At 44.2% G+C, this 26,382-nt stretch overlaps 1 protein-coding gene and 1 long non-coding RNA gene across 2 annotated transcripts in view; one reads left to right on the plus strand and one right to left on the minus strand.

Annotated features, from left to right (window-relative positions):
• The window catches only part of LOC132446476 (uncharacterized), a 365,756-nt gene that overhangs the window by 208,355 nt on the left and 131,019 nt on the right, over window positions 1-26,382 (plus strand). The window lies entirely within an intron of this gene.
• Window positions 1-26,382, minus strand: part of LOC132446714 (protocadherin-15-like) — a 156,198-nt gene that overhangs the window by 76,796 nt on the left and 53,020 nt on the right. Inside the window, exons 9-15 of the mRNA XM_060037152.1 lie at window positions 19,852-19,960; window positions 18,990-19,102; window positions 17,129-17,335; window positions 12,983-13,120; window positions 8,279-8,428; window positions 7,960-8,051; window positions 7,639-7,740 (exon numbers count right to left, since the gene is read on the minus strand). Coding sequence (XP_059893135.1) covers window positions 7,639-7,740; window positions 7,960-8,051; window positions 8,279-8,428; window positions 12,983-13,120; window positions 17,129-17,335; window positions 18,990-19,102; window positions 19,852-19,960 — 911 coding nt within the window. The remainder of the gene's footprint in view (window positions 1-7,638; window positions 7,741-7,959; window positions 8,052-8,278; window positions 8,429-12,982; window positions 13,121-17,128; window positions 17,336-18,989; window positions 19,103-19,851; window positions 19,961-26,382) is intronic.

Consider the following 26,382-nt stretch of genomic DNA (forward strand, 5'->3'; position numbering starts at 1 on the left):
ACTTATTGGAAGTTGCTAAGATAAAACCGTCAGTAAAATGTAATGAAATGAAATCTATTGATATGTAATAATATGAAATGTAATAATATGAAATGTAATGATATGACATGTAATGATATGTAATAATAACATGATATTTAATGATATGAATTATATTGATATGTAATAATAATATGAATTGTAATGACATGAAATGTAAATTAAATGAGGGTATTCAACATAAAATTGACGTTTCAATTTACTTATTTTTTTGTTGGTTTTATTATTTTAAAGTCACCAGAATGCGGGAAACAATTACTTTAAAGCTGAAAATTGTATGGGGGGGGACCCCCAGACCCCCGCTTTAGTTTGGGAATCCTCCCTATTTTCAAAGTCTCAAGGTTGGCAAGTATGACTGTGGGTAAAACATTTATTTAACGATAGAAAGGGTTTGATTTATTTTTTATGAATAAATTAAATGCTATTTGGGCCTTATTCAAAGGTCTTGTACTGTTGTGGGTGTATGGACCCCTGCAAGGGCAGCCCCAGTAGGGGCATTTTATTGCAAGTATGAAATAAAGAAGCAATTTCGAAGTAAATCAAGTATGAAAAGTGCTACATAAATAAAGTTGCCTTGCCTTGCATTGCCTAAAAGTGGTTTCACATTTGATGGTCCCTTTTATCCTCCTAATTTTTTTAATCCACCCATTTGATCTGTTTCATCTCTCACTTCCCCTATTGTTCCTCGTCCTTCTTGCTCTCTCTCTTTCTGTCCCTCTTATCGAGGCACAGCTTTGAATAAATATGTATTGCGACCTATTCATTTTCTATCTGGTGTCAGATATAATCACATAGCTGCTGTTCCCTCTCTTGTAGAATCACCGGCACAAAGACACACTCGAGTCGTAAAAGGGCTTTGTGAATGGTTTCATCCTTGACAGCAAGTTCAAACTTTCCAAATATGCTATATATGCTTTCTAAAACGCTTTTCAGCCAAAGCTGGCATAAGAAAATCTGGCACAAAAAGTGCTGCTATGTCAGGTTTCTTAATGACAAACTGGAGTTTGTCATTAAGAGTGGAGAGTAGCAGTTTATTCTGATTCTCTTACTCATTGAAATCAAGCGCATGGGAGAAGTTTGAAAATGTTGGCACGAAGTAAGAGTAGCTACAGAGATGGGATTTTTGGGGAATTTGGAGACCATTTCTATCTCCAAATGTGATGACGATGGGGAGGGTGGTAATGGGTGTGTGTTAAAATCATCCACGCCTGGAGTCACAGGTGTCACTCTTTTTAATTATTGTAAAAGTGTAGGGTGCAACCACTCAAATGGTGTGACTCTGGTTTGAGCTCCACTAGTCAATATCTGAAGCCATCGAGGTTTGACACTGGTTTAAAAATCATTGAACAATGTGTTAAGGTGTGCCAGTGGTGTAATCACCTTGTCAATGTCAGGTCTAGTGGTGTCAGAATGTAGAAAATAAAAGAATTGATATCTAAAAGGTTTGGTGGTGTGACTGTGTTTTAGAAGACAACTAAGCAATGTCTGGTCTCAGCGGAGCAGGTTATCCCATACCTGGACCAAATGGGGCTACTCTATGGCCCGGGGAACCAGACGAACCTGAAACCTATTGTTTATTTTGCTCTGGCATATGCATCTGGCCCCCCTCACGTCAAGACCTGGACCGGTTTGCGCCAATCACAACCATTGATCTAATATAGGGCGGGTTTGAAAGGTTGAGTGTAAAGGCCCATTCACACCCTACGGTAAATACGGAAAGGATGCCTTTCGTCCGGTCCCGGAGATCATTTCGTCCGTCAGTGGGTCCGTCGCCTCTGAGCTTACGAATCGGGAGTGCTCCGGGAGAAACGGAGCAATACCAACGCAAATCGAGGCGGCAGTATAGAGTCAGAAGTCCAAACATTCGCGAAAATATATAGAGAGTAGCATAATATCTTAAAGGTATATATATTGTATTCAACGTTTTATACTTTTATTATACTATTTACCTGACCTTTTTATTTTATTGTTCACCTGCTTTGGCAATGAGTTGTAACTCATCATTTAAAAATGGCGCAACATTTTGAGGAGAGAATCTGCGGGTTGGTGTCACATGCCACCGCCACGTAGGTCTACACTTTTTGCATTTTTTTTGCAGATTTCGGATGACACAAAGCAAAATCGTCTCATCTACAGATGCCATGATTGCGATTGTCGTGCCGGTAATTTGTGACACGACAGTCACTGCCCTCTAGAGGATGTATTGCGTAACATCCATAACAACGCTGAAACCGGACGGAGGTATGAAGGGTAGTCCCGGAGACAACGTTTGGTACGGACGGACGAATTTCGTCCGGACCCGGAGCTATGAATCAGCCTTAAAGAGGAGCGCCATATCAGAGGGATGTTGAGGCATTTACATAAGCAACTAAGATGGCTACTTCTGATGTGTGTCATGTTTCATTGCTCTGATTTGTTGTAGGTCTATTGAAAACGCCGCGTGGAGATAAGAAATACACAGAGGTTTCAGAAGAACACGCAATTGCAAGGTTGCCTGGCCATGTCAGGCTACTCTAAACTCTACTCTCCATGTCCAACCAAACAGAAACTCAAATGTGAGTGGTAAGATGGAGCTCAGGGGAGATTTTAGTAAATGTAACGTAACAAAATATCTACATTGGCCTGTCTACACAGTGATGATTGAAAACCTTTACAAACTCTTTCTCTAAGAATCTTGGGTCAGTAAAATATATTTAGCTTTGTCCTCCCATCGGCTACTGGAAACATTCTGTGGGCTGTCTTTGCCCTCCTAAAAAATGATTGGTCAAAACCGACACAAAGCCAAAGAAAGCGTAACGCTCCGCTCATCCAGATTTGAACTAGTCTTCTATCAGAATATAGATGATTTATCTAATGTCTGATTTGTGAGATTAAAAAAAACGACTAATCGGTGCAGGAATGCTCTGTGGTGTGAATGTGGGTTACAAACGCAAGAACCTTAAATTGCTCCCAACAGGCGAGCTGTTGTCTGCCAGTATAACAGCCCTGGCTGTTGCAGGGTTGGGCGTATGTAGGGGGGGTGGGGTGGGGTGGGGGGGGGGGGCATTGGAAGGTCACAAAAGATAAGAAAAGTGCCAGGCAATAATCTGAATTCCTGTTATGGTTTGTTCAACTGCCTGCTGATTTCAGTTGTCAACACTGCAGGATCATGTACGTTGAAAACATCTGTTTCAAACTGTGACGCGATGGTGTTGGTTTTGGTGTCCAGTCTTGTTCCGTTTACATTGACTGCAATGTGACTTTTTCACTCTTTGAGGAGAGTAAAGCCAAGCTAAACTCAATACACTCAATACTCACTCAAGGCCAAACTTTCTGCCACAATCTCCCTCTCTATCTGCACCTATAAGTCTCTTTTCTCTTTCTGATTACATTGGGTCTTCACCTGAGCTGACCCCCTCTTTTACCTATGTGCAGGGACACAGCCAGCAATCTGTTCAAACTTTGTGAACTCGCATTGCATCGACTTGGTGATGGAGGCCGGAGGGGAGAAAGAGTGGGCAACGTTTGATTCTAAGCCCCTCATTGTCCGGCGACCAAGTCAATAGGAGACGGAGAAGCAGGAGGAGGAGGAGGAGCAGGAGGAGAATGAGGAAAACACAGAAAATAAGAGTTGTTGTACTGGTTTAGATCAATGAGTTATACTATAGGATCTCGGTGTAGATTATATCCAATGCTTTTCCATCCTATCCAACAGAGGGAACCATGGGACGGGTACTCGGACGTGGAGGAGCTGTGAGCTGCCGTGGATCACTAAATCAAACTTCAAATCAAATCAACCGTTATCGCAATCCAAGGTGCTTAACAATACAATGTAAAAAAAAAGAAAAAGAAAGAAAGAAGGAATACAGACGAAGAGAATACTGAGCTAAACAGGTTTGTTTTAAGGCTTGTTTTAAAGGTGTTCACAGATTGTGACGTCCCCAGCTCCTCCGGCAGGCTGTTCCAGAGGCGAGGACCATGGGCACTAAATGCTGCCCCCCCATAGGTCTCCGTCCTCCCCCGGGGAGCGACTCAAAGGCCAGAGCCAGAGGACCTGAGTGATCTAGATGGTGCACACATCAGCATGTCTGACAAGTATTCGGGCGCTAATCTATTGAGTGTTTTGAGAAACAATAAGAGGATTTTATAATCTATTCCAGAACTGACGGGCAACCAATGAAGGGGCTTTAGGACAGGTGAGATGTGTGCTCTCCTTCTGGTCTTGGTCAGCACACGTGCTTCTGCTTTCTGAATTATCTGCAGCTTATTTATAGCTTTCTTAGGTAGACCAGATAGGAGAGAAGCACAGTAATCAAGCCTGCTAGAAATAAAAGCATGCATAAGTCTCTCGGTATCTGCCTGGGTGAGAAACGGCTGCATTTTAGCAATATTACTCCATCCATTCAGCCATCCATCAGTTTATCCATCCCTCTATCTATCGACTCATCAATCCCCCCATCCTTCTATCCATCACATCATTTATTCATCCATCCCCCCATCCCTCGATCCATCCAAACATCCCAATCAGCCAATCCACACACCTTGTCCAAAATACTGGTAGGGACTTTGGGCGAGGAAAATGTGAGACGAGTCTAGGGCCCCGTTTACACGAGGACGCTTGCGGGTGAAAACGACAAAATATTTTATCGGAAGTGCCTTTCGTTTAGACGGTGACGGCGTTTTTGGGGCATGAAAACGCATAAATCTGAAACCAGCCTCCAGAGTGGAGAAGTTGAAAACGCTCCTCCGTAGCGTTTCCGTCTAAACTGCCAAGACGCAAAACACTGCTCAGATCTGCTCACGTCGCGTACGCTTTTACGTCAAATACATGTGCCAGTACAAGGAAATAAACAAACATGTCAGATTATTTCCATGCGTCGGACCTTCAAGCTGCTCTGGCAGCTCCAACAAGCATACAGGAGTATTTCCACGAAATGTACAGGATATTTACAGATAGTATTACTGAACAGAGAAGGACTTTTTTTGGTTTTTGCGGCACGGATAAGAGAAGGAAGATTCTACGCATGCGCTCAGACATGGCTGTGTTGTGTGATAGTCTATCACAGCACCACCTAGCAGCCTGGCATGCATACCCAATCGAATTCCACACACTTTTGCGTCACCGTATGCACGCAGATTTCCTCCCGAAAACGCTCGTCTAAACGCGGAATAAAAAGGGAAGACGCAACGCCACTTTTGCGTCTTCTGTTCAGACCGTCATCGTGTAAACGTAGCCTAGGACTTTCATTTGACAAATCTGAGAAGTGTGAGCCCTACAAGAGATCTAATTATTAATATCCAATGTTTCTTCCTCGTCTGATTTATTTCTCTGAAATGTGCAATTGAAGTAATCAACCATCCCTGTATATGAGGACCCATGTGTGATACTTTAGAAACAATTAAAAATTCAATTAACTAACGGTATGTAGAAACGTCGGTTGCCTTATGCCCCTAGGTGGCTTTTACTGGGCTCCCACAATGACCAGGACATAGAGTTGAAACCGGTTATTGCATAGTTTTGGAGTGCATCGATACATAGAGCAAATGTTTCAGATCCCTCAAATGTGTGGTGATGGCTGTTTTAACCTTTGCACATTGATTACTAAATGCACAACATGTGTGCAACCTCACCCAACCCAAGCACATACTCCCCACTGTATTATAATTTGCTGTAAAAACAAGAAATAACACAAAAAAATCTGTTTAAGATTGTCCCAACTGATTTCCCATGGTTCAATTAAATAAATAAAAATTCCCAGATCATGCCATAACAGACTTTTACACACAGATAACCAATGCCCATTCTTGTCAGGAAAACAATGATTTGTCGAGAACTAAGTTAATTAGAGCTTTAGGAACTTAATCTTGACGACATTTCACAGGGCACACCAAGTCATCATGGGAAATGCAAAAGAAGATTATTTTTACAGTTGTTTTTTGCAATGAAAAAGGGGCTTACTGGGCACTTATCAATGATTGAATCTGCAGGTTATTTTTTTCTTCAAGATACTGTCACAATGGTACTGTCCACACAATTTGCTGTTTCTCTTGAGATTGTATTGGGTTGAGTTGTATTCCTGGACCTGACATCTATGCCCGGCATCATGGTTTCTGCTCATTTCCTCATTTGGAGGTGGGCCCGTACATTTAATAACGTGAATTCTGTGCAAAATTAACTCTAAAACATTACATAACGTTAAAAGATCATTTATCTGGTGCAACTCATTTGGGTGAATTGTTTGCCTTTACGACTTTCATATACGATTATGTGAAAGTGGCACGCAGATTTGTATCAGATAAATTGAGACATAACTGTGCATGGAATTGTTTCCATCATATCGAGACTAATTGGCAAGCTTGTACGAGAATGTAGATAACTCATGAGACATGATGTTTTTTTCAGGAGGGACAATTGAGATTAATGAAAAATTCACAAAATCTCTACTTGGTCTTGACTAGTGCTAATTTTGTCCAGGACATGTTAATGTGACACAAAGAAGATTTAATCTTGAATTTGACTTTGCTATTGGTTACGAGCAAAGGCAGCAACGTTCTGTAAAGCCACAGGACCCACGCACTAACACCGTGCTAACATTGCGTTAATACAGCGTTAACGCATCAACACAGTGCTCACACAGCACTAACACAGCGCTAACACAGCGCTAACACAGCGCTCACACAGCGCTCACACAGTGCTAACCGAGCGTTAACACAGCACTCACACAGCGCTAACGCAGCGCTAACACAGCGCTAACACAGTGCTAACAGAGCGCTAGCAGAGCGCTAACACAGTGCTAACACAGCGCTCCCACAGCACTAACACAGTGCTAACAAGTTTGGGAGAATAGCAAAAACAAAAAAAATACAGTTTAGCCTTTCTTCCTCTACAACAAAGACAAAGCGTCCTTGTATTTTGTGTACGGTTGTTTTTTATGATTTGTTTTGTTAGCATGTCAGACTGTGTGTCACACTTAATAACGCTACTTCAAGTTGCTTCTTTCCCCCCCAAAATAGAGACAGCGGCCCTTATTTGGAGCTGAAAGACGCTATAATTTTCCTTTCAACCGTCAGAAACAGAGTCGTTTTTTGGTAGCGATACCCTCTCATTAGGCTCTCTCTCTCTCTCTCTCTCTAAACCTCTTTCATATGTTGTTCTTTACCACTTGTCGCACTCTGAAACAAAGGGATGAAGAAGTTGTGGGAGAAGGAGGAGGAGTAGTGGCGATGTTTTGTTGTTGGATGAAGAGTAGTGGGCGAGTGTGAGACAACGGACAGACATATATATATCTAAAAAATTTAAATTGGTTTGCGTTAACGCCGTTAATAACGCGTTTAACTGACAGCTCTAATATATATATATATATATATATATATATATATATATATATATATATATATAGACATACGGATGGGCAGAAGGACAGACAGGCAGACAGATTGAAGACATATCGACAGAAATATAGTCAGTCAGACCAAACAGACAGGCAAACCGGATTAGAGGTAGACAGACGGAAAAAAATAAATCAACAGACCGACAGACAGGACTAAGACATTGACGTAAAAACAATCAAACTGACTGAGCTTCATACAGACAGGAGGAAAGGTGTACCGACAGCCTACCTTGTGTTGGGTTCCTCGCAGCTGTCCATGGCCTCAACAGTCAGGGCATAGCTCCGACCCACCGCAAGACTGACTCCTTTGGCCACAGTGATGACCCCAGTCCTGTAAGGTCATAGGTCGAAGGTATACAAAAATGCAATACTCCCATGGCTACGCTCTACTCTGTCCAGTACATGAATCCAGATTGTGCAGCACTATAACATTTTTCTTAGCTATTTTATGCTTTGAATAAAAGCATCTTCTAAATGACAAAATGTAAACCTATAAAGTCAAAGTAGGGATTAGAGACGGCTGACTTCAGGGAGGTAGGTGGGTGCGTACGTTTGGTTGATGACGAAGTGTCCCAGGTCGCCTGCCAGGATGCGATAGATCACCTCCCCGTTAGAACCTGCGTCCTCGTCTACTGCAGACAGCTGGGGAGGGGGAAATTCATGCACATATACACACACAAGCAGGTGAGCATGCACATATACACAGACACACACATGCGCGCACAAACACACATACACAGACAAATGCATGCACGCGCACACACACGCCATACACCAAGCCAATGATTATGCTAAATAAGTAAAGCAAAGTTCTAATGATGGATAATTGTGTGTGATGTGTGTGTGTGTGTGTGTGTGTGTGTGTGTACCTGCAGGAAGGCGTCTGCAGGCAACATGTCTGTGTACAGGTTGACATGGTAGGAGATGTTGGAGAACGTCGGGGTGTTGTCGTTGGCGTCCAGAACCTCTATTGTCACGGTAACCGGGAGACTCTCCTGTACGCCATCGGACGCTGTTACCTGGAAGGGGAGAGAGACAGTAAAATTAAGAAATAAAGCTAACAAAAGCAAGACAAGCAAAAGAAAGAATGAAAAATTAACAAATAGTTGAATGATTCCTTCATCACCATTTTTTCACAATACAAAACGGGTGACGCAGCACTGAGAAAAAAGACTTATTCTCAACAAAAGCTTTAAATGCAATGGTTTGTTTTTCTTTCTTCTTCTACTTTGAGTTAAGACAGTGTCCAGTTGGTTCAACACTGGATCGATAGCAGAATCAACAGACCGATCTACATCAGCGGCAGCCGTCTTTGTTGTTGTTGAAAAGGTCTCTTCGGCGCTCCTCTTCACCTAGTGCGTATTCATCCCGCCTCACATTAGATAAATGGTTGAGATTGGTAAGTGTCTCTCGTACCATGCAGAAATCTTTTTGTAAAGGAGGGGTGCCAGACCTTATCTGCAGATCAAATTAAACATGCAAGATGAGTCTATATCCAAGGCTAAGCCACCCTAGCCTCTATGACTTCCATGGTAACAAAACACACCTTTTTAATGCTACAAAAAGTTACTAATTTTATTAAGTTTTGTGTAACTCTAAAACCCTTTTAAAGTTGACTTTGCCGAGCTGGGAGAGATATCCACATTATGGGATATGCCAAAGGTAAACAAAAGTCTTACATTATACTAAAGGTGAACAGTGTTGTTGCCACGGTGACAGCTCCGGTAAAGCTGTCTCCTTGGCTTCTAGATAGCTTTGTTTTGGATTTCCTTTGAGCTCAGATGCTCTTCTTGTTGGTCTTTTGTCTACTATTTTATTGTTGTAGGAGTTGTGTCTTTCTAAACCGCTTACTTTCTCCCTATCTTTAACTCACTCATGTTCATAATAATAATAATAGAGTAGATCTATATGGATAAAGTAGACGGATTAACTATCAATCTTTCCGCCATCTGTCTCTCTCCAGTTAATTTTCTGCAACAGTAGGTCGCGTGTTATTCTCCAGTCTGCATCGGCAGTTGGTCCAAGACAAACTCAACTGTTCAGCTTTGCACTGCAGCCTTGCTCTATTCGTAACAAAGAACGGACACCAAAAGAGAAGATAAGGCGGCCACCGAAAGGTTGCCAGTTTGATCCCGTGCTACTCCTAGATAAGTGTTAAGGTGTCCCTGAGCAAGACACCTAAGCCTAACTGCTTCCGTCAAGCAGGCTATTCCTTTGCCTATCGGCAAGACACCGCCGTCAGTGTGTGAATTTGTCTATGAACGTATGAGTGAAACTGGCTGAATGTCAGGTACTAATTATGAAGCACTTCGAATTGCCAACGGTTAAAAGGCGCTATATGAATGCAATCCATTTACCAAGTAAAAATTGCATATTCTAAGCGGAGACAATAAGCTCACCTTTGCCGTGACCTTAACATGAATACAAAAATAAAGCAATCCCCTTTCTTGGAAGATATATTGGTTCCATATTAGCCATAGCCCTCCTTTTTCCTCACCTTCTGTTTTTCAGTTGATACCAAACCCCAGAACCCTTTCCTTGTGCATACACAAACACCAACCGTCTTAACAGCATGCTCAGGCTCGCAGGAAACTCAACCTTTATCCGTCATTTACTGAAGTCAAACTGCCGACGTGTGAGGAAACAGAGGGAATGCAGCAGACCTCCTTCTGATGGCCTGAACTCTTATGAATAAATATACTAATATTAAAGCATCTCATCACACTGCAGACAGATGGCATAATCAATACCCCTTCTCGCCCCTCTCCGTCTTTCTCACTCTCTCAGTGAAAAGCTGAACGGGGAGTTTATTTTCCTTTTCTACTTTACCGCTGGTTTTAGAAAGGTTTTTCGCACTTTATTTATATATTTCTCTCTCTCTCTCTCTCTCTCTCTCTCTCTCTCTCTCTCTCTCTCTCTCTCTCTCTCTCTCTCTCTCTCTCTCTCTCTCAACTGCTCTGTCTCACTTTTTCCCTCTTTCGTTAACCGTCCCTCATTCTGTCTCTGTCTCACTTTCCAGTATGCTTCCCAGTGTCTCCCACCTTTATGTTGGGCGTAAGAAATCAAACGAAACGACGGGACATTATAAAAAAGAAGAACTGCTCTCACAATTCCGCATTGAAAGAGAAGAGTGAGCAGAGTCAATGAGGCCTGATGGCATGGAAGTGCAGGGCCCACACACACATACACACACAGACACAGACACAGGCACACAGACACACAGACACACACACACAAAGGAGTGCAAATGGGCTGACTAATGACTTCCAACCAACTGCCTCTTGGTTTTTTCTCCTTTCTGATATGGCTCTGGCTGATGTGAGACATTAAAAACCAGCCGCAAAAATGAGACCCGAGGCTCCCGGCAGTTAACACAATAAAAGCGTATGTTTTTGTTTCATACTCACAACTAAAATGATTGAAAGTAAAACAACCAAAATCACCAAAGTATGACGACGGTATACTTAACTTCAATACCGGGCAAGAAATAAATAACAAATTCCAATCTTCTCTGCAAGTGTATTTTGGCGCATGCTTCATCTATTCTATTAAAGAGAACTCATCTTCGTTGACTGGTATGACGGATCCCCCCTCCCCCTATCCCCCCACTACAATCTCCCCCTCCTATAACCCCAGCAGTCTATCTGTCTTATAGGGCTCTCTCTATGATTACTGCAGTATGATTAACCCCCCGCCTACCACCATCACACCACCAGCACAACCCTCAACCCTTCAGACACACACACACACACACACACATACAAACAGACAAACACACAAACACACAAAAAGACACACAGCGTGTATGTGTACACATCGTGCAGCCTGTACAAAGGCTGGCGGGGGGATGATGTACAGTCTTAGGCGGAAATGCTGCGCCGCGTGTATTGGCTGCTCATTGTGCTGCCGACTGCGCTCACACCGAAACCAGAGAAGATAACGTCAATGGGTGTGTTCTGAGGGAATGGCCAGGGTGTTGAAAGCACTGACAGAGGATATACATTCTATTCTATTATACACGTATACAATATGTATAATATGTTCACTTTCTAACTCGCCCAACGTGGGGAATGGTCTTGCGCTCTTTCTTTCGATTGTTCTTTCGTCTTTTCTCAATTCTATTGAGAAATTTGTCTAAATTCTTCATGAATTCAAAGGGCTTTATTGCCCTGGGAAACGCTTCATTTGCATTGCCAAAGGATGCACGGCACATTTCTCCCTCCCTCTCTTTCATCTCATGTTCTTGTCAACCCTCTTTTCTGCAACAACTTCAACTTCTGCCTCCTCCCCCTTTGCTTGTTCCTCCTCCTCCTCATCCTCCTCCTCTTCATCTAAGTAGTATAAAAGTATGTCTCTCTCCGGTACCATAGGTCATTAGGAAACCCAGCGCCTCCCTGTCTCTCTCTTTTCTCTCTCTCTCTCTCTCTCTCTCCAATATCCGAATCGATGAGGAATCCTGGCTCTTGCTGCCTCTCTCTCCCCCTCTCTCCCTCGCCGCCTCTCTGTATCTCTTCTCCTCCCCCTCCCTCTATTCCCCTCTCCGTCTCTCTTCCCCCCTCTCCCTCTCGTCCCCTCTCTGTCTCTTCCTCTTCCCTCTCCCTCTCTTCCCCTCTCTTTCCAGTAATTGATTATGAAACCTCTACATCTGCCTCCTCCACTCTGGGTCTCTATCCAGTACATTAACTGTTGTGGACTCCTGTCCCGTCTCTCTCTGCAGTGCCTTAGGATGGGGACACATTACATGGTTTTCAACATAGATTTGGGAACGATTTGAAGTTGGGGGGCAGATTCCGGTATCTGCAGCTGCAGTCATGCAGAGGCTGGTAGACTGGGACTCTACAGTCGTTATGTCTGTGAGGGAAAGAAGCCTGTCTTGTTCTTTACGACCCCAGTCAGCATGGTCCGGTTTCAATCAAACAGATTGTGTTTTATCGAGGCTAGTGATCGGGTGGAGTGTGCAAAGACTGAAATTGGAGTTTAATCCACTACTGAATAGTGTGTATTCGAGAGGAGAAGCCAGAGAAACATGCCATTTTCAAAATATTTGCATGACAATATGTGTATGACACCGAAAGGAACAACAGCAAGATGCCAATAAGTAGACTTAACAGACGGAGGATGGTTTTGGTCATGTTCTTTGTTTCTGTCTTTTATGCTTTTTTACATGCAAATCACTGCACAAAACATGTTTATTTACTTTGGTATGGTGTCAGAAACAATATTGGAGAGTACACTCTTGCGAGTGCAGGGCAAGACGGTCACTTAGTATATGTCTGTTCTCCGTCTTTACATTTGTGCTCCCCAAAGTCGTCAAAGTTGTCATGTGTGTTTGACAGGACTGGAAATAAAGTTGTTTAGTGTGCACTGCTCAATTGTTTCATAATCGTTTGATTGAAAACATTGCCTAGTGTGGCCCAAGCTCTAGAGGTGTGGGAATCATCTATCCCCTCTGTCTCCCCATTATCCCTCCGCTTTACCTCTCTCTCACTCCCCCGCTCTCTCCCCCCTTCTTGGCCTCTGTCTCCCCATTAACCCTCCGTCCCCCTCTCTGAGGTGTATGATCCCCCCAGTACCTGGAAGGTGTATGCGTGGCGGGTCTCGCGGTCCAGGGGCTGCAGCAGGGTGAGGTACCTCCGGAGGCCCGCCGAAGTCACAGAGAACACCGAGGATTGGCCCTCCGACACCGAGTACTGGAGTTGAGGGTCCCTGGTCTGGGGTGGGAGGAGGCATGCACACACACACACACACACACACACATACACAGCCACACACACACACACACACACACACACACACGAGGGAGAGAGACAGGTGTGAGAGTTGACATTCGGAAAATGAACATGACAATCCATCCTGTATGTGTGTCAGTGTGTATGTGTGTGTATCAGTGTGTGTGATTGGGTGTCTGTGTGTGTGTGTGTGTGTTTGTATGTGTGTGTGTGTGCGTGTGAGAGTGTGTGTGTGTGTGTATGTGTGTGCGCGAGTGTGTATATCTTGAAGTGATATCTTGTTTATTTTTGGAGTGTTCAGGTGTAGTATACTGTAGTAAACAATTATTCACCTGAGGCTCCGTGAATAGTGGGAATAGCTATTCCCACTATTCACTTCGCCTTCTCAAATAATTGTTAAATATGCATTCAATATAAAAATTATTTTACTTAATCTATTTACCGGTAGTTCATTTCTAAACTGTATACACTTCAATATTCTGATTGGCTGATATATGATAGAAGAGCAGTGTGAAGAACAATGACTTTGCTGTAAGGCTACTCTCTCAGCATTCCAAACCCTCTGCAACTGTGTGTAATATAGTTTGTGTGTTATTGAAGTTTGTGCGTGTTTGTATTAAAGTGTGTGTGTGTGTGTGTGTGTGTGTGTGTGTGTGTGTGTGTGTGTGTTTGTGTCCGTGTGTGTGTGTGTGTGTGTGTGTGTTGAAGTGTGTGTGTGTATGTTTGCATTGAAGTGTGTGTGTGTATGTTTGTATTGAAGTGTGTGTGTGTGTGTGTGTGTGTGTGCGTATGTGTGTGCGTGTGTGTATGTGTATGTATTTGTGTGTGTGTGTGTGTGTGTGTGTTTGTGTGTGTGCGTGTCTGTGTGTGTGTTTGTGCGTCGGTGTGTGCGTCGGTGTGTGTTAAGGCTTGCTCAGCAGGGTTGAAGGGGGGGGGGGGGGGCTGGGGGGGGAGTGGGGGCGGGTTCTGTGTAGCCAGACCGTGGATATTGAACCATAAATATACGCTCACACAAGCACACACACACACACACACACACACACACACACACACTGGGGCAACAGATATAAATAAGTATGATAGACAGCCAATATGGAACGAAGGCAATTAGGTCTAATCATCATTGTTGTTGTTGTGCTAAATATGAAAGGACCAGAGTAAGCAATATCGAAAATGACTGAACATTAATCCACTGCCAACACACACACACACACACACACACACACACACAACTATACACAGGCTTATACAAATATCGTTTAGGTCGACAACATCAGAAAAGAGCTTGCATTGGTATTGCCTCTCCATCAGCATATATGACACACATTTCCACACACACACACCTACACACACACACACACACACACAAACACACACTCCTACTGAGCACCGGCCCCAACTTTCGGTTCTTTACAGTGTGTGTGTGTGTGTGTGTGTGTGTGTGTGTGTGTGTGTGTGTGTGTGTGTGTGTGTGTGTGTGTGTGTGTGTGTGTGTGTCTACATCTTAAAGGAACCAGGTGTGTGGGACCCGGCAGCAGAACCACCTGATGCTGTGGCCTCACAGGAAGTGACATTCTACAAAGCAGCCTAATCCTCAGTCCGATTCAAACCGGTGTTCTGCTCCTTCACTTATTAGATGAATAAACATTGAATGTGTCAATAACTTTTGTTGGCATTAAAGGTCCAAGGAATAAGAGTGTTTGATTTCTTGCCAAAATCTGGCTCCAGCGGTTGAAAGAAATGCTCATGTTAGCTCTTGCTTTGGTTCTATTTTCTATTATCAATTCTCTTTGCCACAACTGAAAAAAGCTGACGCTACTCTCTCTAGGCAGCGTGTCTTTATGGTCCTCTTATATTGGACTAAGGGCAGATGGGACGTGGCAATGTTTGCTATCAAGTCGATTATGAGACGCTACGGATTGGCAGCTTTAACTTAAATGAGAAACAAACCCTTTAACACTTTGAGATTGTTCCTACTTTTCAGACAAGGGTAGTAAGGTACTCTCTCTTGCTATTTGCAAGTTGTCACTGGATGCTGTCAGGCTTCCTGCGATCCGCTCCAATCTGCTGTTTTACTACGTTACCCAAAATGCCTTTCGCTTCCCCCTCTCAAGCCCAGTCCAACGGGGTTAAACTGGTAAATCAGTGTGGCACGGTACGATTCTGCACGGCCAAATGTGTCAATGGAAAAAGGCCACTAGATATGCATGTTCCAAAGGTACCCAAATGGATCGAACATGAACAGTGTATCCTGTGTATCCTGCCAGCTCTACCATGTCACAAAGCAGGTCAGATTTGCTGGACCAGCTGAGCTCGGGTTCAGGTGTATTGCACATGGATTGTTTAGGATACAGATTAATTATCCAACATAATGGATGATTATCAAGTTTAAGGGATTCCTCAAGCTTTGTGTCATATTTCTGTTGAGCCATTTTCATATTTTGGACCTCCAATCGCAGAGGGGGGACTCTGCAACCCTGGCTTTCGGGAAAAACTCAGTCGAGTTGAAGACAATACTTGAGTGAACATTTCGGTATACAGACATCACTGAGGCTAGCAGGTTTATGATCAGAGAAAAAAAGAGGGATATCCAATGAATTGCTGCCTGAATGGTCTTGGACCTTATGTCCAAACCTAAATGCAAGGGCCATATATGGGCTGCCTGCTGCCAGAACAGACCAAATCAGCACGGTTAACAGTGACGAACAGGCCGTTACTCTTTGAATAAGGCTATGCCTCAGCAGTTGTACGGGGACCATGGCCACGGACCAAGCACACAGAGCCGAAGCGCATTCCGGATTTATGAGGCTGCTGGCCCAGCAAAAATCGGTGTGCCTCTTACAAAATAATAGACTTCTCGCCATAGGAACATTGCAAAAAATTTAATATGCAGTGGGTTTGAGACAGAACCCCTGAGTTGCTGTCAATGAAGTTGATGTGAATAAAACTATCATCTGATACTTGTTTAAGGCTACAGTGAGATACAGTTTCATAGGATCTTAGGTGCGTTGTACATCACAACAGAGGTTTAATAACGATGTCAAAGTGTTTTGGGCTGTTTTACCTCAAATATCTCTGCTACACAATACATAGACATCTCTGAAGAAACGTAAGTTCTTCACAGTCTGATGTTAAACGTTCTGACGAATGTTTAACATCAGCATCAGCTTAATCACCACACACAAAACACTCAAACACCATGCAATTTGAAATAAACAGCATAAAATGCATATGTGACACAGGTTTTCACGCCACTCAGCGAATACCTACAGGTGTAGCATTGACCGCCAGCTATAATGTAAACAGGCATATCAAAATTCATGTTAGCCATATAGATATTTAACGCTTCAGCTAACACATTTGCTAGCTAGTAAGAAATAATGTATCCTTCTCACACAGATCACCTACTTTTGTGATCGGATCCGCAGATACAATCACAGACTTTGCGTCCACACCTCTGTGACCAGATCTGCGATCAGTTCCCTCTAAATATTCAAAATAGTTTCTGGTAAAATTCTGCTGATTGCAATAGGAGCGTCATCTGTTCTTTCTAACTCTATTTTACGGATTAGATGCGTCAGGAATGATCGGATCACAAAAGTCATACCAAACAATATTCTCCAATTGTAGGCGTTTTCTTTTGTTATTTGGACCCACTGCAGCTATCAATCGCTTTGTATTGTCATAGCAAATCATCAGCATTTTATCGTTAGTTAGCTATCATTGGTTTTTGACCAAACGTAGCTATCATTTTTAGCCATTTATCATTTATAATTGACTAACTGCAGCCAGTTAGCTATCGTAACTATCGTTTTTTTCAGCTAGTCATAATTTAAAATGGACAACTACAGCAGAAGTTAGCTAATCACCGTTAGTGATTTAATGCTGCATATTGACCAACTATACGGCGAAAGTAAAGTTGTATAATTCGTATATAATTCTTAAACAAAAAGTAAGTTATAAATAACAGCGCTATCATAGCGGACACACCTCCTCGACGTCGTTGTCCAGTGCCACCAGAGCCAGCGGCGCCGAGAGGCCCGGGTCCAACGCCACCGTCGCCCCCACCGGGGACGCCTCGCTGACGTAACCATGGTACCCCGTCTCCAGGAAGTACGGCGCCTGGTTGTTCTCGTCCAACACCTCGATCTGGAGGTTGGCGAACGCCGGGAGAGGATGACCATTGTCCTGTTCAGCCTGCGAAGGGGTGAGGGGAATTGGGGAGGGAGGGAGTGATGCAGGGAGAGAGAGAGAGAGAGAGAGAGAGAGAGAGAGAGAGAGAGAGAGAGAGAGAGAGAGAGAGAGGCAGGATATATTGAAGGAGAAAGAGAGAGGGAAATTGATGGAGGGAGGGATTTAGGGAGAGAGAGAGAGAGAGAGAGAGAGAGAGAGAGAGAGAGAGAGAGAGAGAGGATATATTGGGGGAGAGAGAGAGGATTATTGATGGAGGGAGGGAGAGAGAGAGAGAGAGGGATGATATATTGGGAGAGAAAGGGGACGAGATGGAAGAGATGCAGGGGGATTTGGATAGTGGAAGAGGAAGAGAGAGAGAGAGAGAAAGACAGAGGTGAGGGATAATGAACGACAATGTGAAGGTGATCTTTGACAGTTACGTTGGGGTGTGAGGACTTTGTAGCTGTACAGTACATTACAGTTCCAACGCGGCACTGTGAGTGCTTGTCAGGATGAAAACAGACCTTTATATGAACATCCAGTCGGCCGGAAGGTGAGGAAGTCGGGCGACTTACTTCGGGAGAAGTTTGGTAACTTTGCTGTGATTGACGGATGTAAACATGGGCGACCTTGTCTGACTCCTTGTCCTCCTTGTCAGTCAGTCAGTCAGTCAGTCAGTCAGTCAGTCAGTCAGTCAGTCAGTCAGTCAGTCAGTCTGTCAGTCTGTCTGCCTGCCTGCCTGTCTGTCTGTCTGTCTGTCTGCCTGCCTGTCTGTCTGTCTACCTGCCAGTATCTCTGTTTGTCTATCTCTATCTCATTGTCTCTCTCTGTCTGTCTGTATGCCCGGCTGTGTTCAATATGTTATTATTTTCCTCCGGTCTTTTCCCAACTCTCCCTCTCTCCCTCCCTGTCTTCCTTAATTCCTTCATTCCTTGTTTAAGTTAAAGAGCAAAAACATTACCTCATCATTATCATACAAATACACCCACACACGCACAAACCAAGCCGCCACAGATATACTCATCTATCTGACAAACACATAAAAAAACACACACGCACACACACACACACACACACACACACACACACACACACACACACCAGATTGCCCTTTCCAGGGGATGCCTTTAGCAGTGCAACACATAACTTATAGAGCTAATGCTATTAGCAGCCTCAAGCTCTAATCAAGAAGAATACACCTGTGTCGACTCTGGTTGTGCCAATTTTTGCTATGTGCTACGATATAAGCTTAGCGTTTGGGAACTTTGAAATATATAATAAGAAATTGTGCAACTTTGAGCATTCTGTCTTTATTTGAGCTTTAATAGGGGTACTGCAGAGTAAGAATTTGGTACATTTATTGTCAGGAGAGTGCACCATTAGCTTAACGGTTTGAAGAAATGTTATGTTGCTATTATTCTGTCTGATTTACTGTTTGGCGAGATAATTGTTTGATGGAACCCTCCATTGAAATCAATCCAGAGGAGCTTTATTGGCATGGGAAATTAACATTTACAATTTGCCAAAGCAGTTAAAAAATTAAACAAAAGAAAAATAACAAAGAACTTTTTCAATGATACACGCAAAGATGCACCATAGATATACGGATGCAGACGCACACACAGAAACACACATACACACACACCCACACACACCAAACACACACTCCCACACTCACCTTAATGACCAGGTCGAACCTGCGGTGCAGTTCTCTGTCGATTGGGTTAAGCAGCACAAGCTCTGCTGTGGTGCTGTTCAGACTGAAGTACTCCACATACGACTCTGGCTTACCTACACACACACACACATACAAACACTCAAGCACACACACACACACACACACACACACACACACACACACACACAGCCAACATGTGAACATTGCTTGAATGAATGACAAATTAATGAATGAAACAGGAAGAAAATAACTAAATGATCACCTCCATCTCTCTGGTCATCCCCCCTCCCTATCACTGTCAGTCGACCTCTCCACGTCGCCTCTCTTCTTCTCCCACCTTCTGCTCTCCCCCACCACATCACTCAACCCCACCTCTCCATCTCACTCCCCCCCCCCCCCCCCCCTCTCCTTAATATGCTGTTAGAAGGGAGTTCCTCCCAAAAGCAGTGGTGTCAGTCTGCAAGTGATTGACGGCTACGAGTGCTTTGCTAGGGAGGAATGTGATTGGCCAACGGCTCCGGGCTTTATAGAGGTTCTGAAGCATCAAATTGTAGAACGGTGAGTGTAATAGTGTAGCGGACATTTCTCCCGTGTTTGACATCACTGCCTTTCCCAGTGGACGCTCACCTCACATGGTGAAGTTGGGTGGGGGGGAGAACGTGACTACGGAGACAGTCATCAAGGGGCAGATAGGGGACACTGTATATAGTGGAGTAAGCCAGGGTAGGCGGTTACCAGCAACCAGCCGGAGTAAGCTTTATTTTAAAAGTGATTTTGATTTATGGTGGGATCTAATCTGATTAAGAGTTTGTGGGAATAATATAATTTAATTCAGTTTTCGTCCTTTCATTTTTCAACCTACCAATGAGGATTGAGTACAGGATTCCCGGCCTATCAGAAGGAGGCTGGATGTTCCGGTCTTGGTCCACGGCCTGGATGGGCGGAGTCACGTTGACTGGGTTAACCCTCTCCTGCAGATATGGGATAGATCACCATGGAAACAGACGCAATTAGAAAACAAATTATGTTTTGATGAGAAGATACAGATTGGATAAAAGCCTGTGCAATGAATAGATAAGATGTCAGAAATATATAAGATGTACTGCAACAAATCGTGCATATGTATTCCGAACGACAAACCATGTATGTGAGCTTTAATATCCAGTAGTATAAACAGCTTAATGCGGAAAAGATGTGTAATTAACATCCTGCCTACTCGCTACTTTCATATTACTTTTCCAGCTCTCCTGTGATCGCTCTCCGTTCCTACTTTCCTCCACCTCCCGTTCCCTCTCTCTACCTGCCTCCTCCGTCCCTTCCTCACCCCCTCTCCCCATTCCTACCCCTCCCTCCCTCCCTCCCTCCCGCCCTCCCGCCCTCTTGCTCTCGGTGTAAATCACAGAGATCTTGGAAGTGTATATCTTCCCCCCGCAAGCGGGTGAATCTCTCCTAGTTTGAAGAAGGGTTTCATTAGTAGCGTGAGCGGCAATGAGGTGGAATTTCATTTACCCCCCTAACGGCCGAACACATTCGTCTGCCGCCTACCTCTGCATCCTCTTGCTTTACTCGCGTGCGAGGGAGGGTCGGTAGACGGAGGGGGAGGGAGGGGATTGCGATGACATGCAAGGTTTAGTTGGGAGTTTATCTAATCAATCCAAGGTGGGTTTTGTAAATGCAACACAACCCACGCACAACCATGAGAGGGAGGCAAGCAAAGAATTGGGGAATTGTTAGCAAACAATATTCTGGGATCCAAAGATTGGTTGATTGCACTCGTATTCCGAGTGTTAAACGAACTGGACGGTATATTTTCACTAAAAGACTAATCAAACGACTGCACCTAAAGCTTTTGTTCAGGAGAAAGATGTCTGCTGCAAAAAAGTTGTCTGTTAAAAGAACCAAAAAATCATCACTCAACACTGCGTTACACGTTCCATTGGTATGATTGGTTGTAGGCCATCCAATTGCGTCCAGAGACAATTTGGTCTGCTTCCATTGGTGACACCCCTTGGAAATCGAAAATGCATGGAGAGGTTCCAGACTAATGGCAGTTTGCAATTTGTCTCGGGATCGCAGATGCGCAGCTCATTTAAATTCTTTCATATAATTGCATGGTGAGCCATATCTTTCATCACATATTCACCAAAAGCCCAGTCGCGCTTAATATAGAGACAAGAAATACCTTGCAAGATAGCCTGGCAAAGCCAGGATACTACGTTCTGGGATCACAGTGTCACACCTCTCTCCCTCTCTCTAAACCATGCTTACCCTCCCTCCCTTGCCCTCTCTCTTCCCATCTCCTCGCAACTCACCCTCATTTTTCCCCATTTCTCTTTCTATCCCATTTCTGTGGTCAACCTTGCCCTTTCATCTTTGTCGCCCCGTCTACTGATTCCTTTGGTTCCAAGGCACAAAGCATACTTTTATTCTTCGGCCATTGGAACCTCCTAATGTGGTTTGACTGTGCCTATACCTATAATTTCTCGATTTGTACCTGTGTACATATGTGCTATGTGTATGGATGCGTATTCGGGTGTTTTTGCTTTTAGTCTCATTGGGAATTCTCTTGCCTGCTCTGAGCCGTAGAGCCCTTTGGTCGATGTGAGTTTATTTTAAATGTGTCTGAAAAACATAAATTGGACTTGACTGGACTCTCTCTTCCATTTCTCTAGCCCCATTCCTCCCTTTCTATCTTTCTATCTCCCTCTCCTAATCTCTCTCTCTATTTGTTCATTAAAGAGCCAGTGAACCCCAAAACATATTTATTTAGCTTTAACCATGGTAATAAGTCTATATGATCGTCAAAATATGACATTTTATCACTGCCACTGAAATGAGTTCCTCATTTAGCTAATAAGGGGTGTTTAGCTGTTATTGCTGTTATCCCCAAGAACACTGTTTGGATGTTCCACTCTGAAGGGAACGCAGGCGGTGTCCTTTAGTGACGTCTGAGTGACGTGTGGAGGCGTGTCTGGGCAGCAACACACATTGACTGAAACGTCAGAGGGACATTTTTGTGATCGAATTTCAGCCTAAACAGTTCACTGGCTTTTTAACTCTTCTTAAAACAAAAAGTCCACTGAAAACAGATCACCGAGCCTCAGGTAGCTCTTCAGAGGCAGGACAGCGAGATCTCAGCTCAAGAGTCACAGTCAAGCTGGCCATGTCACAGACAGAAGAACAAGGACTCCACCTCCTTCTTCTCATGTCTCATGTGAGAATGTCATTCTCATGTCAAAAAGAACAAGGAATCCTACAAAAATGACAGCACTGGCCGTGCCCTAAGGAAGCTCATACCTTCGAACCTTCTTTAAATGTCGTGTTCACCATTTGTAAGCGTATTTATTCTGGATTTGTAAAAGGACTGATGAAAACTCTATGAGAACAGTAAAGCCGTGCTCACACCAAATCTTTAATTGACGTTACTCGCACGAGTTTGATAAATGGCGCCGCACAAAAACGTTGATTCACTCTTGGCATGATGCACCTTCGATGCAGCCAGAGACATGAGGAATCCTCCTGTAGTCCTGGATGTGATTGGGTGTCCCACCGTAACACTGCTCCGCTACCACTCCCTTTATTACCTCCTGCCATCCGCTCATTAATGATATTCATCTACATTCACTGTGACGTTGGAGTAAAGGTGCTGCTTACTTAACGGGAGTGGATGCAGGCAGCTGGTTTGCTTGGAGGAATGGAACTGTGTTGCTACAATGTCCTCTATTCTTATTGTGAACAATGGTTCTAAATTTAACACTGGCATCTTCCTGCCTGTACAATTACGCCAAAAAATGGCTTTACCCCTTCTTGGCCATGTCAGAGGCGTTTGCTGTGAGGTCGAGAGGGAGAGAGAGAGAGCGAGGGAGGGATAGAGAAAGAGACCTTATTGTGGATGCTCACACATGCCTACAGCCGTCCACATTCTCTGGAAGTCTGCCCTGGTAAGGCATGATGACAGCTGTCCTCCAGAGAGAGAGAGAGAGAGAGAGAGAGAGAGAGAGAGAGAGAGAGAGAGAGAGAGAGAGAAAGAAACAGATAGACAGGCAGAGAGACAGAGAGAAGGAAAGTGTGGGCAAGAGAAAGACGGACCGATAGACAAAGCAAGGGAGGAAAGCCAGCCACCAGCCCTCGGTGCCCTAACCACCATGGCTGATTGCATCTTAATAAACATGCTGTGCTCTGTTCCAGCAGAAAGCAGAAGCACACAGCTGGGCCGCTGTAACAAGATGTTTTTCTGCGACTTCAACACCACCGACCGCAGCTAGACTCCCCCCCTCTGCTTTCGCATTCACCAAGCACAGATTAAGGGCCTCAAACAGTCTGCAAAACACCATGAAGTCCAGGAACAACCCAACGCATAGGAAACAAGGAAAGAATGATGAAAGGTAGAACAAATGAATGAATTGAAAGAAAGAAAGAAAGAAAGAAAGAAAGAAAGAAAGAAAGAAAGAAAGAAAGAAAGAAAGAAAGAAAGAAAGAAAGATAGATAGATAGATAGATAGATAGATAGATAGATAGATAGATAGATAGATAGATAGATAGATAGATAGAATGAAAGAATGAAAGAATGAAAGAATGAAAGAAAGAAAGAAAGAAAGAACAAATTAATTAATGAAAGAAAGACAAAAATTAAGATAGAATGAAAGAAAAGATAAAAAGAAAGAAAGATAGAATGAATGAAAGCCAGAGAGGGAATGGAGTAGAGGCAGACAGAAGAAATTAAAAAGACAAAATGATAAAGAAAGAAAGAGAAATAGAAAGAAAGAGACACACAGAAGAATATAAAAAAAGAAAGACAGAAAGTAAGAAAGAAAGAGAACCATGGCACCATGCAAGGTCCCCAGCGTCCCACATGTATTGAGGAGGTCAGAGTGAGTGTGTCTCTGATGGAGATCCCAGCTGGGTGGCCACAGGCGAGGAACAAAGGAGGGGAGGAGGGGGAGGAGGAGGAGGAGGAGGAGGAGCCAGTCTCCATAACACTATCATCAAACACACTCCATGGAGACTTTGACACTGTTTCTATTCCTTCACACACAACCCACCCCGTTGAGCACAGTACTAATACAAACCCACCGCCTCCCCTGACAGAAGACGGATGCCTGGAGGACAGCGGGACCCCCAACATGTTTCAAAGGAGTACCTGTTTCAGTACCAAGGAAAGTCTGGGGTCCAATACTAATCCAACCCAACAGTTCTCTACTCTCCAAGGTGGGTCTGCGTGGCAAGGGGTAACGTGGGAGGCTTATAAAAATAGTTAAATACTTATCTAACAGGGAATTGGGATTAAAAAAATCTAATTTTCAAGAATGCCCTGGACTGGTCAGGCAGCACTAGACTCAGTGACAGACGACAATCAACCATCTATAATATCAAACACATCAGGACAACAATGATTGCGCTGGGCGGTTCCTAAGTCAGCCGTGAAGAAAACAGTAAGTACGTTGCTCCAGAAACACAGAATGGGTCGGGACATCCTTTGTACATGTGGGCCTTCAGCGCTCATGGCTGTTGTACTTCGTTTAAAAAAAGGTTATAGCTTCATTTGAATAACTTTTTTCTTAAGGATAATATGGCAGTATATGTGACAGCCCTCTCTCTCTCTCTGTCTGTCCACCTGTCCTCTGTTTGAGGACCAGTGGACAGAGACATATGGCACGTGTGCGCGAGCTGGTGTGCACGTGCGGTTGTGTGCCTGTGTGTGTATGTGCATGCATGCGTATGTACTTGAAGAATAACGGAACAATTTGTAGTAGAGGGGAGGGGGAGGGCAGGAGCGAACAAGATAGAGAACAAGAAGGAGAGGGCGAGAACGAAAAGAACAAGATGGAGGGAGTTGAAGAGCAAGAGATAAAGAGAGAGAGAGAGAGAGAGAGAGAGAGAGAGAGAGAGAGAGAGAGAGAGAGAGAGAGAGAGAGAGAGAGAGAGAGTAGAGCTAAAGAGCAATCATCTGGAAGTTCAGAGCTGGTCTTCCTCCCCGTTCGTCTGATGAACACTCAGCAACTGTAATGACATATACACATCTATATGCACATCTCTTTTCATCTCCACCCTTATTAAATGGTAAATGAACTGCATTTATATAGCGCTTTAATAACCAGTGGCCACTAAAATCGCTTTACAATATTGCCTACCGTTCACCCATTCATGCACACAGACGGCGATGTCAGCCCCGCAAGGCGACAGTCAGCTCGTCAGAAGCAGTCAGGGTGAGGCGTCTTTCTCAGGGAACTAGCAACCTTCCGGGTCCCATTCAACCCGCTCTACCTCCTGAGTCACATGCCGCCTACGCTACACACTCTCTCTATCTCTACAATCCAACCAGAGCTCTGGGGAGGAGGCCATGTTCTAACTAGCTACGGTTATTTTCAGAGAGACATAAGCGACGGGACCTCACATAAACACCTGTATATGGAAGGTTGCCGGCCCGGCGTAGCCCAGCTGACAGAGTGTGGCCTCAACACCGCCATGTTAATGGGTTCAAATCCCACCAGGGTCATCCATCAACACGCAATGTTGCAAGAGACACTCTGGGCAAAAGCATGCACCCAAAAACACACAAACACACCCATAAAGAGCAATATGGGGTCGGAGTCGTGTGAATAGCGCCATTGAAAGGGTATGGATCAGGGTCAGCTGTCGTGTTCACACGTGTGCTCTTTTATTGCGCACTGGGGGCCACGAGCACTAGAGAAGCAGATGGGAAGGTAGTGCGTTGTTCAAGGACGTTTTGCAGAGGAAAGAGGCGGTATATGTGGCCCTGCAGCATGGGGCGGCACGCCGCATACTCCATAGCATCAGAGAATCTAATTGGATTAGCAATCTCTGCTCACAGACCACCACCATCATCTCCCCCTCCAGGTCCATGGCTGGGTCAGGGTGGGGCCATCTGTGCCTCCGTCATAAACCATACACTGCTTAGCACACACCGCTTACTCCAACTCAAACCCTCGAGGTTTAAAGGAGATTTACCTGTGTGTGTGTGTGTGTGTGTGTGTGTGTGTGTGCGTGTGTGTGTGTGAGCGAGAAAGTGTGCTTGTCTGCATCTTTGGGTATTCTTGGATGTGTGTGGGTGTGTGTGTGTGTGTATGTGTGCATTCTTCATTTGCGTATCACACAATTGGGGCTGAGTTGTGAACCGCTGAAGCACGCTGTACGTGCGTGTCATAGATTAAGGCCGGTACCACAACATACATGTGGAGACGAGAGACGAGATGCTGATCTTTAAAGTAACGACTTGATAATAGGATACGGGGGGGGTCAGGGGTTAGCAAGGCCGTTCTGTTCCTCCGCATTCACACACACAAATACACTGACAAAACGTACACAGACATGTACACACCAACACATTTTCGACCACAAGTATGCAAGTATAGATGTAAACAAGCACATTTTC

The sequence above is a fragment of the Gadus macrocephalus genome, chromosome 18 (assembly GCF_031168955.1).
Source record: "Gadus macrocephalus chromosome 18, ASM3116895v1".
In the NCBI taxonomy this organism is placed as follows: Eukaryota; Metazoa; Chordata; class Actinopteri; order Gadiformes; family Gadidae; genus Gadus; species Gadus macrocephalus.